Source organism: Rhagoletis zephyria, unplaced genomic scaffold, assembly GCF_001687245.7.
Source record: "Rhagoletis zephyria isolate East Lansing unplaced genomic scaffold, Rhagoletis_zephyria_1.1 Rzeph_scaffold_00845, whole genome shotgun sequence".
Taxonomy (NCBI): Eukaryota; Metazoa; Arthropoda; class Insecta; order Diptera; family Tephritidae; genus Rhagoletis; species Rhagoletis zephyria.
In genome coordinates, this window is record NW_016157929.1 from 135,584 (window position 1) to 149,159 (window position 13,576).

Consider the following 13,576-nt stretch of genomic DNA (forward strand, 5'->3'; position numbering starts at 1 on the left):
TTTTGAGGTCGCTTAGTGGGATGCGACTTGTTTATCTATTAAAATGAGCATTTAGTAACTCGAAACAGCGTTTTTTTTAATTTTTAATATATGACCTAAGTTTTTCTGAAACCTGAAAATAAGACATATAAAAAATTAGATACAATTACCTTTCCAACGCTATATAACAATACCCACAATATGTACACCTTTGGAATAAAATAACTGTTTTTCTATAGAATTGGTCAAAATTATGAATTTTTTTATTTATTTAGAATAGTTTTTAATATATAATTTAATAAATAGATACATAAAAAGTATACAAGATAGTTAATTTTATAATAGCCAGCCTTCCATCCACCTTATTTTCCACCTTTCTTTGTGGCTTTTTTCGTCAATCCTTTCTTAGGGTTACTGGGTTCTGCTGTTGATTTCACTTCGGGTTTCGCTTTTGGAAAGAAATCACATTGGGTAGAGGAAGAAAACTTCTTTAACTTGAGCCTTCCATCGCCAATCGGTATGAAAGCATGATATTGAGCGGTACCATCGATTGTTACTGCAGCATCGAATCTGCTCTTCAGTGATTTCGCAGTTTCCGCATGATCATCTTTGCTACTAAAAATTATTTCAGTTTCTTTACAGTACTTCTTTGCCCACCGGAATAAAGCTTTCGCATCTAAGATACGGGCTTGATGAGAGCATTGGAGGCTATACTTCGCTGCATTTCTTTTAATATTTGCTCCTATACCATCACATGCTCCTTTACCATGAGCAGTAGGATGAAAATGCCACTCAGCTGGTGTATCGAAATCTGTTTCATGAGCCATAAGATTTGCGAAGCTACTTTTGTTTTTAAAATGCTGACGAGCTCCATCCGAAACGTAGTATACCTTCGCTACTGTGAATTCGGATTTTAGATAATTTAGTATTATCTTCTGGTACTCATAAACAGCAACGGCGTCATGCTTCAAATCGTCGGATATGATTGCCATACTTTTATGTTCCAGTTTTCCATCTTTCATGTAGTAAATAACTATTGTAAATATAGTTGCTTGGTCGTTATTGAAATGGAATGCTTGTATGGCATCCTGGATAACATATTTATAGTTTTCTGCGAAATCGTATGAAATAACGAATTCACCTGCCTGCAAATGTATCTTCAAATTTTCGAAGAATGACCGCTGCTCCTTGACTAGAAAGTCATGGGTTCTCAAGTTTACCAATCCGGTACAAATTTCTTCCACAAAATCGTCCACACTTAAGATAACTGTTTTCAATGTGCACCTTTCAGACTGCAGCCAAGATTCAAATTTGACCTCCTCCACAAATTCTCGGTCAAAAGACTTGACCAAATTCTCTTTGATGAACGTAGTTCCCGGGCAATTTGAGCATTCACCCAAGTGGCAAGAAGTTGATACATTAGGACACATTGTCAATTTAAGGCAATCACGGTAACTGTTCAAATCTTCCGGCGAATCATTTGTTAAATAATTCAAGTTGATTTCCTTCAACATCAGCTTCACATTTTCATGATAAATGCAAACGCATACTGTATGAGTTCCGCTGCTTCCTGCCAAGACGCAATGTTTTGGCCTGAGCTGGGTAAATTTTGTGAATCCAATTTTAATATCCTCGTGTTCAGATTGAAAGCTCGCGAACAGCTCATTCAGGTTGCAGAGAATTATCCTCTTCTGCATTTGAACTTTCTTACCGTCAATTCGTACAGACACCCAGTCTTTCATCCCTGGCATCAGGCGACTCATATCATCGCGCTGATAAAACTGAGTCACTAGAGCTTCAGTTTTGCACTCTAAAGGTTTTCCTTTCTTTGTGTTTGGGAGTGTGAGTATGCCATGCTCTGCAACTAATTTTTTAGCAATCCTGGCTTTTCTTTCTGATGTTCCAAACTCAGCCATTGTTTTTGCGCGACTCCATGTCGGTGGAGCAAGCGTGAGAAGTTGAATTTTTTCTGCTCTACTAGTTGAAGTTTTGTACTTTTCTTTTATTTGCTCAAGTACTTTTACTGCATCCTTGTGGTATTGGTTTTGGCACTCATCCCTTGAAGTCATATTTTCTTCAGTAAAGTTGGAGCCATCGTCATCGGAAATTCGGTCATCCTTCTCAGATTCAATATGGTCTCTATCTGGAATAACGTCTTCACAAGGCTCATTACTTTTCGAAGTCGGTAATTCCTTCAATTTGCTGAGCTCTTTCCTGCACGATCCACAAATTCGCATCCGTTTTGATAGCGTAGGGAATTTTGATATTAAGCCGTCAGAAAGCCGTCGTGTATCTGAAGAAACGTGGTTTTTTTTGTTGAAGGGATTAAAGCAAAAAGAAGCAAAAATTTCTTTATCAAGCTTAGCCTTTTTATGAGCCATAGCTACTGAAAATATTAATTATGTAAATAACACAGTCTTTATTTTAACGCTGTTTCTAAAAAAGTGGTCTTCAAAATGACCATACACTGCCTTCATAAACTATAGCTGATTTATTATAGCTACTTATAGGTTGCGCGAGTAGGTATGAATATCTATTGAGAAAAGGTTTGGACGAATCTGCTGTGGTTAGGTACAAAGAAAAATCTTAATCATCCTTAACTACCGGAAAATCCCATATTCTTCATACCTTTTAAATATTGTGCTAGTAGGTATGCAAATCTAATACTCAAAATTCTGCAAAGCTATTAATAAAGAGTTTGGATGCACAAAATCGAGTACCTGCTGTGTTAGACTACGAAAAATCTTAATCATCCTTAACTACGGGAATGGCAGTATCGAGGGTATGAAACTTTGGTTAGGCGTGTTATATACCGTTGGAAAGGTAATTGTATATACCTTCTCATATAAGTTTTATTTTCAGGTTTCCGAGACACTTACACAATAATACGAAAAAAAGAAGACAATAGGTCATATATTAAAAATTAAAAAAACCGCTGTTTCGAGTTACTAAACGCTAATTTTGATTGATACACAAGTTGCATCCCACTAAGCGACCACAAAGCTCTTAAAGAAAAATACCTAAGCTTTCTTTTGAGCAAAAAAAAATAAAAAAAAAAATACCCCTTTTTGAAAAAAAACATAAAAATTATTTTTTATTTAAAAAAAAAAATTAAAAAAAATTCATTTTAATAAAAAAAAAATAAAATTTGTAAAGACTGAAGAGAAATCTATCGGAAAGCATTCCTGAAAAAATTTTCTAAATACAATAGGTAATTAGTTATATGGATCCGAAAAAATGGCCGTTTGACCAAAATGTCAAAATTCTAGACCCTCCAACTCGGAGTGTGTTTGACCGATCCCATTGAAATTTTGTGTCATAACTACTATTTTTTAGGACTAACCTTGGTGCAAATTTCATCCCGATCGGAAGACATAGATTTCAAAAGTTGGGTCACTTGACTTGAAATGCCCCATGTATATAAATGTGTCCCTGGGTATAAATGTACATATGTATGATTTGCATGCAACTTACTCCTTTTTCTGGCTACTTCTCATTTTTTATGGGCTTCGAAAATCCCGCGGTGGGCGCTGGTAGCTTTATAGATGTTAAGGTGGGCGCCTGCTAACGTGGCGTGCGAAGAAAAACGGATTCCCGCGTTGTTCGCAAATCACAAGATTGTGTGAAAAAATCGGTGCCGCAAGCACTTCACGAGACTATATTGCCATGCACTTAGCAATTATGTAGGCCTTTTCGCGACACTTCGCTGAGCGATAATCACTTGGGGAGAGTTGCACTTGGGATTCACTTAAATTTGCCGAGATTTGTACGCTAACCACAATTTTTGTTTAAACAAAATAGCACTTTGAAAAGGTTTGAAAATCCCGCGTTGCAGCGATTGAAGATTTGCTTATTCGCTGTTGTTACTGCTGTCGATTCGCTGAAAGATTGCAATTGAATGTGAGAGAATATGGGAAATTTGGGAAAATGACAGCTGCCGCTCAGTGTTGAGCAGCGCAATTTCAACTGTCCGAAAGGTTGCGTTGCCACTGTTTCAAATTTGGCTCGCAAGGACCATGTTAAGAAATTACGAGATTGCGATTTAAGATTTGCAAAGTAATGTTTAATCCAACTTGTAATTCATTTACAAAATGTGCTTAGAACTAGTTAATATTTTAACAACGATTTTTTTGAATGGACTGTATGATGAGATTGACAGGTTGATTAGCAAATATAAGGTGAATTGAGCAATTGATTTGGGTTGCGGAATTCGGAGGGAACTCGCGCAACGGCAATGGTAAAAATTGAAATGGATGGATAATATTAATATGTGTATAGATGGTTGATACTTAGTTTGCTGAAGTGCAGGTGAAACTCCGCGATGTAGTTCAACTCCCGCGTCGATAGTATGATGATGAATCCAGGTAAGTAGATGTCGACCTCCAACGGTGTTGTAGAGGACTTTTTTATAGTTGCTGGCGTTACGATCCCTGTTGTCTTCTGTTCAGTTGGCGATGAAAAAGAAAGAGCGCTGGCAAGGTTGCAATCGCCTTTTATGCGCCTATGGGAAGCAATTCCCTTGCAATTTTGGGACTTCCAACTACCGCAGGGATGCTTGTAGAGGAAGTCACAGGGATTTAATACGGGATTTACGGGATGGGAATGGCGATGTGAAAAATACGAGATAGTTGTTTTAAGGGAGCGCAAGTCCCTTAAACAACTAGTAAAGCACAAAATGAGCATCTCCGACGACACATTTCGTAGTCAGTTGCAAAATAACGTGCCGCCGAAGTTATTTATTTCCAAGCGCCGAACTACTCCGAGCGACTGCTCTGCATTCTATGTAACTTACTTTGTAAAGCGGCTCAGAAGTATGCAGGGGTCGGTAAAAGTAAAACTGTGGCTGTGCTGGCGAGCGCAAGAGAACCCTGCAGGGAAAGCTACCAGTTGTGAACCAGAATGCTACCAGTTTGCGTTTCAGCTCAGCTAGTTCACGTTGTATCCTTTTTCAATGTTAGCGACGGTGGAGTGCAATAAGTCCGCGGGCTTTATTGCCGGTGGACATTATTTCCTTTTCGATATGGCAATAACGCCCGTGGGCTTCATTTCCTAAAAAATGAAATAAAGCCCGCGGACGTTATTTCATCTTTATTGCGGCTCTTGTCTCCATTATACAATATGTACATGCAAAACCCCCTGTCCTAAATAAAAACTAACTAATATGACAACATTGAACTAAATATTTGTTTTCCTTTACTATACGAACAAATTGAAATTAACAAATTTCAATGCATATACCCTGCAAACTAAAGTTCCCGAAATCTTAACGAAATTTTAAAGAAACTCGGAAATGTGTTTCGAATTCTGTAATGATTTCTTTACGAATTTTGAAAGAAAATCGTATGAAGGGGTTGACACGAACTCGTAAAGAAATATCTGTAGGATCTTTTAACTAAAATTCTAAAAGATTTCTTTAGGAATATTTTGTTAAATTTCTGAATGAAAATTCTAAAGAGTTTCTTTAAATATATTTTATTCAACTTCTAAAGGAAGATTCTAAAAGATGTCTCTAAGAATATTTTTGCAGCTATCTGAAGAAAAGTTAGAATAGATTTCTTAAAGAATATTTTACCAACCTTCTGAAAGAAATTAAACACGGAAATTTTTGGAAACAGTCACCGACTAACTCTCTTGCCGTACAGTTGTGCCTAACAAGTGAATTCCGCAGTTGAGAAATTTCCGTGAGCTTACGAAAATAGCTTCCACGTGTTTTTCACTTATTTGTTACTATACACACTAAGTTCAAATTACTTGGTTTGTAAAATATTTATAATAATATCATTGAGTGTATTATATGGGTAAAATACCCTCGATTCCCGCGGGGAATCGATTTGGCATGCTTTCCGAAAGCATGCTAATTTCCCCGAAGGCAAAACGTAAAAAATCTAATAAATAAGTGCCTTTTCCACCACTATCAGATGTGACTCAGAATTACAATTGCAATGACCCTAAATTCATTATCATTAAATCCACCGACGTGTCCAACTCTTTATCAAAATACAGCGTTTTTGCTAAAGGGAAGGCCATTGATGGCATTAGCACCGAATACCTATCAGTGAGTATTCTACGCGATGACAGCCTGCTGCTTCTAACAAAATCTCATAAAGTTGCTGATAAATTTATTAAATGCATGAACTTTGGCGGCCTATGTCCCGTCTCTGTGACCTTTCACGACTCCCTTACCACTTGTAAAGGTACAATTTTCGACAAGAATTTGGCACATACGGATGAAAAAGAAATTCTGGAGGCTCTGAAATCGCAAGGAGTTGTGGGTTTGTACAAATTCACTAAAACCATTAATAATGTAAAAGTTCCTACAGGCAGAATAGTTCTATCGTTCAACCTATACAAAATTCACCACACCATTGACATAGCATGGTATTCAGTGAGAGTTGAGGAGTACTTTCCTACTCCCATGAGATGCCGCTCATGCCAACTGCTAGGTCACACCATAAAAAGATGCAATAACAATACTACTTGTGAATCTTGTAACTTTCCACCTCATAGCACACTACCATGTCAACGCACAATGTGCGCTAACTGCTTTGGGCCCCATCCCGCATCCGCCAGAGACTGCCCAAAGTACTTACAAGAGAAAGAGGTATTAAAAATAAAAACTCAGAACAAATGCAACTATGCTGAAGCAAGACGTCTATACAAACTACAAAACCCTATCAACCTAAACCAAAAGCAAACTTACTCATCAGTTCTAAACTCAACACAAGCTTCTCACCACAATCTCATGAGCAACCCCAGCGATCCCACCTCTTCAAGTGGCAGCGCTGCAGCCTCCACTCAGCCACTCACTCAGCTTCTCACTCAATCTCACAACTCTCATTGGATCACACTCACACTCCTTCAATAGCTATCACTTCATCGACAACTCAATCTCTCTCAGCTAACTCAAACGATCAAAACAATATGCACTCAACAGAAAACACCTATTCTGTCTCTCACATGCATTCTCCAACCACACCAACTGACAATACCATGGACTGTAATCAAAACAATTGCAATGATGAAAATTATACTTCCACATCGCACTCTCCACACTTTTCTACCCACCACTCTAACCCTCTTACTACTTCCTACAATTCCTACAACAACACAAATATTGAATCCACAACCCAACCAAACACAAGCCTCCAGTCTCTACTAACCACAATATCCGAAATGCACAATAAAAACATAGACTGTGAGCTTCAAGAACCCGAACTATAGGTTATTTTCAATCGAAAATAACACTAATAGTAAGCATTAATAATACAATACTGATGGTTAATATTCTTCAGTGGAATATTAAAGGTTATCAGAATAATTACCTAGAACTAGAAAATCTAATCAAAGATCGCAAGCCACATATAATTTGTTTACAAGAAACCCACATTAAACCTACTTATTCACCATATTGCCCGAAGCAATATACACCGCATTTTCACAACTTTTCCAACATTAACTATTCTAAACAAGGCTGTGGATTATTAATCCACAAAAACCTCCAACACAAAAGAGTCAACGTAACTTCCAATTTATCAGCGGTTGCCGTCGAATTCAACGTTAAATATCCAATCACTGTGATTTCCGTATACATTCCTCCAAATCAGACCTTTTCTCACTCAGATATGTCGCAACTTACCTCTTCAATAAACACTCCCATAATTATATGTGGCGATTTCAACGGCTGGAGCCCTCTTTGGGGTTCACCAAGCGCTAATCGCAGGGGCGCAATTATTGAAGATTTCATTCTCGCTTCCAACTTGTGCGTTCTCAATAATAATAATCCCACCCACTTCTCCACTCACAAATCGTTTACACATGTTGACCTTACCATTTGTTCACCACAACTATTCCCCATTGCATCCTGGCACACGCTCGAGGACTTACACAACAGCGACCATTTTCCAATAGTTTGCTCCTTTTCCATCTGCACCCCTAATACGCCCAGCATTAAAACTATTTCTGGGTACACCACTACTAAAGCTAATTGGGAGAAATTTAACAATGTATTAAGTGACAAGCATTTTCCTTACTTCGACAACAGCAACCCAAATAAAGAAGCCTCAACAATTCAAAAGGCTATAAGGGAGGCAGCGAACTTAGCAATACCACGGACGCATCCACGTAAAGCCTCAAGAAATGTGCCCTGGTGGTCGCCAGAACTGGGTAAACTACGACTTGAGAAAATGGCAGCCTGGAGAGATTACCAAAGGTGCCCCACTCTTGACGCACTGATAATTTACAAGAAGCGTAACGCCAGATTTAACAGGGAAAAGAGACAGGCAAAATCCACTAGCTTTGAAGAATTTACCAAAAAACTAAACCCTAGTTCCTCTACTCGATACATATGGAAGGGGATAAAAACTCTGACGGGGACATATCAGCCTTATAATATTCATTCAATAATAATAAATAACACCGTAATCACGAACCCACATTCAATTTCATTAGAATTTGCACAGAAAATTTCTAAATTTTCGGAGACATCTAACTTTCCACCCCAATTCATAGCCTCTTCCAACAATATACCTTACATGCGTGCAGCCGATACCATGGACCGCCTTGCTCTTTTCCTTGAAAATAATATTAGTATTGCTGAAATAGATTCTGCTTTAAAATCATGTAAAGGTAAAACCCCAGGCTTTGACCAAATAAATTACGATATGTTGCGCCATATTCCCATTTCCGTCAAACATAGACTACTCCAACTTTATAACTCAATTCTGAACGTCGGCATAATTCCGCAGAGTTTTAAGACAGCCGTAGTAGTGCCTATACTAAAACCACATAAAGATTCTTCGCTCATAGAAAGTTACCGGCCCATCTCCCTAATACCATGCATTAGCAAAATAATGGAGAAAATTATATCAAAAAGACTTATGTGGTTTTTAACGACCAAAAAGCATCTAACACCATTTCAAGTTGGATTTAAAGCCGGCTCCAGCACATTAGATGCCTTACTTTTTCTAGACCACCATTTATCTAAAAATTTCTCGACAAAAAACCACTCATCTGTCCTTGCAATTGATTTTGCTAATGCTTTTGACAAAATTGGTTGTCACATAGTTCTCAAAAAGCTTCAAGATTGGCAAGTGGGACCCAAAATCTTCAATTATATAAAATCCTTTCTGAGCAATCGTAAATTTCGTTGCAAGGCAAATAGCTGCTTCTCTCCCATTTTTGCTCTTCACAATGGAATCCCCCAAGGATCTCCACTTTCTGTGACACTCTTCTTAATAGCTTTTGAAGAAGTTAGCAAAATTATGAGCTTACAACCTAACATTAAGCATTGTCTATACGCCGACGACTTATTCTTAATATGCAATAATAAGAAAATTGCTGAAATTGAAACCTCGTTTAGTACAGCTCTAAGAACTTTGGATGAATGGTCAAGACATTCGGGTGCTCTTATTTCACTTGGGAAATGCAAGCACCTGCATGTCTGCAGAAAACATAATTGTAATCAATTAAATATTAAATATAGCAATCACACTATAACTAATGTGAATTCTATGAAAATTCTAGGTGTTATCTTTGATAATAAACATAGTTTTTAGCATCATTGTGTTAAATTAAGAAGGGAACTAGCACCCAGATTGAATATTGTAAAATATTTATCATCAAAAAAAAGTTTTATACACACGAACACGCTACTTAATATAACTAAATTAATTATACAATCTAAAATTGACTACGGTCTGCAAATATATGGAAAATGTAGTAAATCTATCATTAATAACATCAAAGCACCATTTCACGCTGCGGTACGGAGAAGTTTACGTGCCTTTAGGACAACACCTATTACAAATATGCTTGTGGAAAGTGGTTTTCAAACACTCGAAGAACGCACGGAGTACCTCAGAAGTCGGATAATTCACAAAATATTCTGCGACTCTACACATATACTTCACCATGATATCCAACTACTGAATAAAAGAAGAAGACCACTTTCACATAAATCGGCGTTATGCGAGGTAAAAGCCCTCGCCGACCATTTAAACCTTAAGATAACTCCAATGAGAATACCTCAAACAAAGCTTCCACCCTGGGCTCTAAATACAGAAAGCTTTATTGAAAACCTGTGTTTTTTACGGAAACAGTGCACCAACAGCACAATATATCAGCAAACTTTCTGGAGCATAGTAAACCCTCTGAAACGAAGTGGTTGGAATCTCCTTTTCACAGATGGCACCAAGCAAGCCAACGGCATTGCATTTGCTGTTACAAACGAAGCTGGGCAAACCCTTTCTCACGGACTTTTACCGCAGCACGCCAACATCTTCGAAGCTGAATTACAGGGCATAATTTCTGCATTAAATCTTGTGAAAAGTAAGCAAAAGGTTCTAATATGCACCGATAGCCAATCAGCATTCAATGCTGCAAAAAACATTCGAATGGATGTAGGTCCAATATATCACTTACAACAATTGTTAATTAAATCAGCACCAAACACGAAACTGATGTGGGTACCTGGACATTCTGGTATACTCGGAAATCAACATGCTGACAATGCCGCAAATGAAATCGTGCCTACACTTTTACAATCCGTTTGGTACAACATCAATTAAGAACATCTACTCTAGCGCTTTAAAGTCACACCTGGGCACCATTTGGAATCTCTACCAACATGAATACAAAGAAGTAAACCCCCACGGTACCGCTATAAGACTGCCAACCGCGACTACTACTTGGATGAACCGATGTTTTGTACGTTTAAGGCTGGGACATACCCTTTTAACGCACCAACACCATTTGACAAGGAGTCCGCAGCCCATCTGCAACTTCTGCAATGCCAACCGCTTAACCACACGTCACATCCTACTACATTGTCCATCTATCTCCGCTATACGTACGGCAACTTTTGAAGACGCAGACCCAATCAATATTCTCTCCATCCCTACTGAACCAAATATTGTAAAAATGGCAAATTTTCTTAAAGCTATAAATATCTTTCAACTTCTTTAGTCTTATAATTTATAAATATTTACTATCATTTGACTAAGCCGAAAGCCCTGGCAGCTAGTGCAATTAACTTAGATTAATTTATAATTTTAATTATATTTTAATAAATTAATAATAATAATAATAATTTTTGGAAATTAATCGCTAAAGTTTATTCGGTTTATATACTATATGAAATGTGTGAGAGGGATTTCAATTACTATCCGGCTGTTTGCGAGGGTAGCGACCAAATAATTACAAAATGCTCGTTTGCCTATGAGGCAGCTTGATGTTAGCTACAAAGGAATTCACAATAGTTTTCAAGGTTTAAGGTAAGTAAATGTACAATAAAGTGATAATTATACATTTTAAGCGTTCAAAAGGTAAGTATTCAAAATTTTAGTAAAAGCTAACTATTTCATGGTATAAAGAAGGTAAATACAACATGTTTAAGGTTGATATTTGGTTTGAATGTAAAAATTAGAAAAAAGTTAAATTTAATAAATTTATAATTCTATTAAGTTTGGACTCATGTCCTCGACAATTGCGTGAAACGTTTAGGTCTGCGGGTTAACTGCATGCTGTCGCTTCTTAACGCGGTCCTTTGCAGAGTTGAAAAATCTTTTAATGATAGCTTCAGTGTTGTCCAGCTTAGCATTCCCAACTGCAGACACACAGGAATCTGTGAACAAAGTAATCTTATTTAGCTAAATACATGTTACGCTGTAGGGACGCTAAAATTACGCAAAAACAGGCCGAGACACGTAAACTTAATTTTTAACCGACTTCAAAAAAATGAGAAGGTTATCAATTCCTCGGAATATAGTTTATTTTTTTTGTTATATATGTATGCTACCGCATAACTATGTACCACGTTAACCGATTTAGATAATTCTTTTTTCATCGGAAAGGTGGTAACCTAGAGGTGGTCCCATACTAATTTTGTTTAGATCGCCTAATTGGATCATGAAGAAATAACCGGTACACCTAAATTTGTATATGAGAATTGAAGTCGGTTTTGTTTTTTGCTTAAAAATTACTTGCGGCTTGTACATTACGGATCTGTTACCATTTTTCTAGATTCCTACATATTTTAATTTTAAGTTTTAATTGTGAATGAAAAAATTAAAATTTAACAGGGAAAAAATTTAAAAATAAAAGTTTTTTTGTAAATCTTTTTTCATTTGTATTAAAGCCTGTTCTTTTATAAAAAACAAGCTGCTAAAGAAGTAAATTTATGGATAAATAAAAAAGTTGTGAATGATCAAATGAAAATACGCAATGATTTATTAGTACAAAATACGAGCAGGAAAGAATGTTACTCATACGCCACGTACATGGCTATACTCGTATATACTCGTACGTGGCGTATGAGCAACATTCTTTCCAACTTGTATTTTAGTTATACTAAAAATCATTGCGCATATCATTTGACCATTCACAACTTTTTTATATATCTTCGTAAGTAGCTTGATTTTATTGTAAAAATTACAAAAAAAACTTATATTTTTAAATTTTTTCCACGGCGTTTTTTGTGTCATTACAGAACATATCATTTTTCCTACAGTGTTACACATGATTTTCCTTAAATATCAGACCTTTTAAAACTTCAATAATCGTAAAGTCCTTAACGGACGTGTTGCCCTTCAAGTTTGTCCATGAGAACTGCGTAACTAGGCTGTCGTCTCCAAAGACAGCTTTTAAATTTCCGGATATGAACTTTGCCATATCTGTATTTGAATGGCACAGGAACTTGTCGAACTGTAAATAATTTAGATTGACTTATACTTACATACATTTAATTTTTAGCTATATGTATATGAACTTACTAGCTCCTTCCGCATGTCATCACTTGATTTCAAGCTCCGGTCAAAATCAAATATTGCATCCTTCGTGGTCAATGGTAGTTGTGGTAATAGCGTTGTTCTCTGTTTTTTATTTTCCTGCAGGGAAATTTCTACTTTGCGTCTTAGACCTACGAACTCTTCTGTCATGAAAGTCATAACACGCTGATTCTCCTCTCGCAGTCGGTTGTTTTCTTTTAATACTTCATCTAGCTTGTTATTAATTTCTGTAAAATTGAAGTGCTTATAAACATACACTATATACTGTGGTATTTTAGTTAATGATGTTATCTTACGGTGTATAAGAGTAACGGACTGTTCTCCTCGTTGAGTCCAACCGCTACTTTGAAGGTTGTAGAAAGAAGACATATTTTCTACAGTGTTATCAATAAAAGAAATTTCTAAATATTTTTATTTTTATAATAAGCCAGATTCTTACCTGTTAATATATTATTACTAGTTTGCGACATCGTGCAGAAGTGGAAGAAAAAAGTGCTTGGAATCCAAGTATAAATGTATGACTTTTTTCTCGATCGTTTGTGCTACGAATTGTGTTTCTTCGGAGGAGAACTGCAAAGCATTGTTTGAAGAAAATGTGTTTAATATTATGTTAGATGGAGCACTTCTGTAGAAATTTTGTAGGTTTTCAACCCTTCTTCCAAAAAGGTTAATGATATCACCTCCTATAATTCTCGTTATTTTATATATATTACTTGCGAAGAAGCAATAATTATTTGGAGGCTTTATTGAGAACGTTAAATTAGGGGTCTGAAGTTCTTTATAAAAGTTTTCCTGTAATGGTTTTTTGCAAGTAA

General features: G+C 36.6%; 2 protein-coding genes across 2 annotated transcripts; both read right to left on the reverse strand.

Moving 5' to 3' along the window:
- Positions 1 to 557: 557 nt before the first annotated feature.
- LOC108361772 (uncharacterized) lies at positions 558 to 3,025 on the reverse strand. The gene is made up of 2 exons (XM_017614522.1): positions 728 to 3,025; positions 558 to 633 (listed from the first exon to the last, which is right to left on the reverse strand). The coding sequence occupies exons 1-2, from the start codon at positions 2,358 to 2,360 to the stop codon at positions 602 to 604; spliced, it is 1,665 nt and encodes a 554-aa protein (XP_017470011.1). The 5' UTR covers positions 2,361 to 3,025; the 3' UTR covers positions 558 to 601.
- An 8,072-nt stretch (positions 3,026 to 11,097) lies between these two features.
- On the reverse strand, positions 11,098 to 13,231 carry LOC108361773 (uncharacterized). The gene is made up of 5 exons (XM_017614523.1): positions 13,201 to 13,231; positions 13,058 to 13,135; positions 12,747 to 12,988; positions 12,516 to 12,678; positions 11,098 to 11,599 (listed from the first exon to the last, which is right to left on the reverse strand). Exons 1-5 carry the CDS (start codon positions 13,229 to 13,231, stop codon positions 11,475 to 11,477), a joined length of 639 nt encoding a protein of 212 aa, XP_017470012.1. The 3' UTR covers positions 11,098 to 11,474.
- Positions 13,232 to 13,576: the final 345 nt, after the last annotated feature.

Bases quoted from the DNA above. Each gene is read 5' to 3' on its own strand.
- LOC108361773 (XM_017614523.1), bottom strand. From the start codon at position 13,231: ATGTCGCAAACTAGTAATAATATATTAACAG. The intron at 13,136-13,200 runs GTAAGAATCTGG...ATAACACTGTAG, and splicing joins TAGTAATAATATATTAACAG to AAAATATGTCTTCTTTCTAC. The intron at 12,679-12,746 runs GTAAGTTCATAT...AATTATTTACAG, and splicing joins ATGACATGCGGAAGGAGCTA to TTCGACAAGTTCCTGTGCCA.
- LOC108361772 (XM_017614522.1), bottom strand. From the start codon at position 2,360: ATGGCTCATAAAAAGGCTAAGCTTGATAAAGAAATTTTTGCTTCTTTT. The intron at 634-727 runs GTATAGGAGCAA...TTTATTCCGGTG, and splicing joins TGGTAAAGGAGCATGTGATG to GGCAAAGAAGTACTGTAAAG.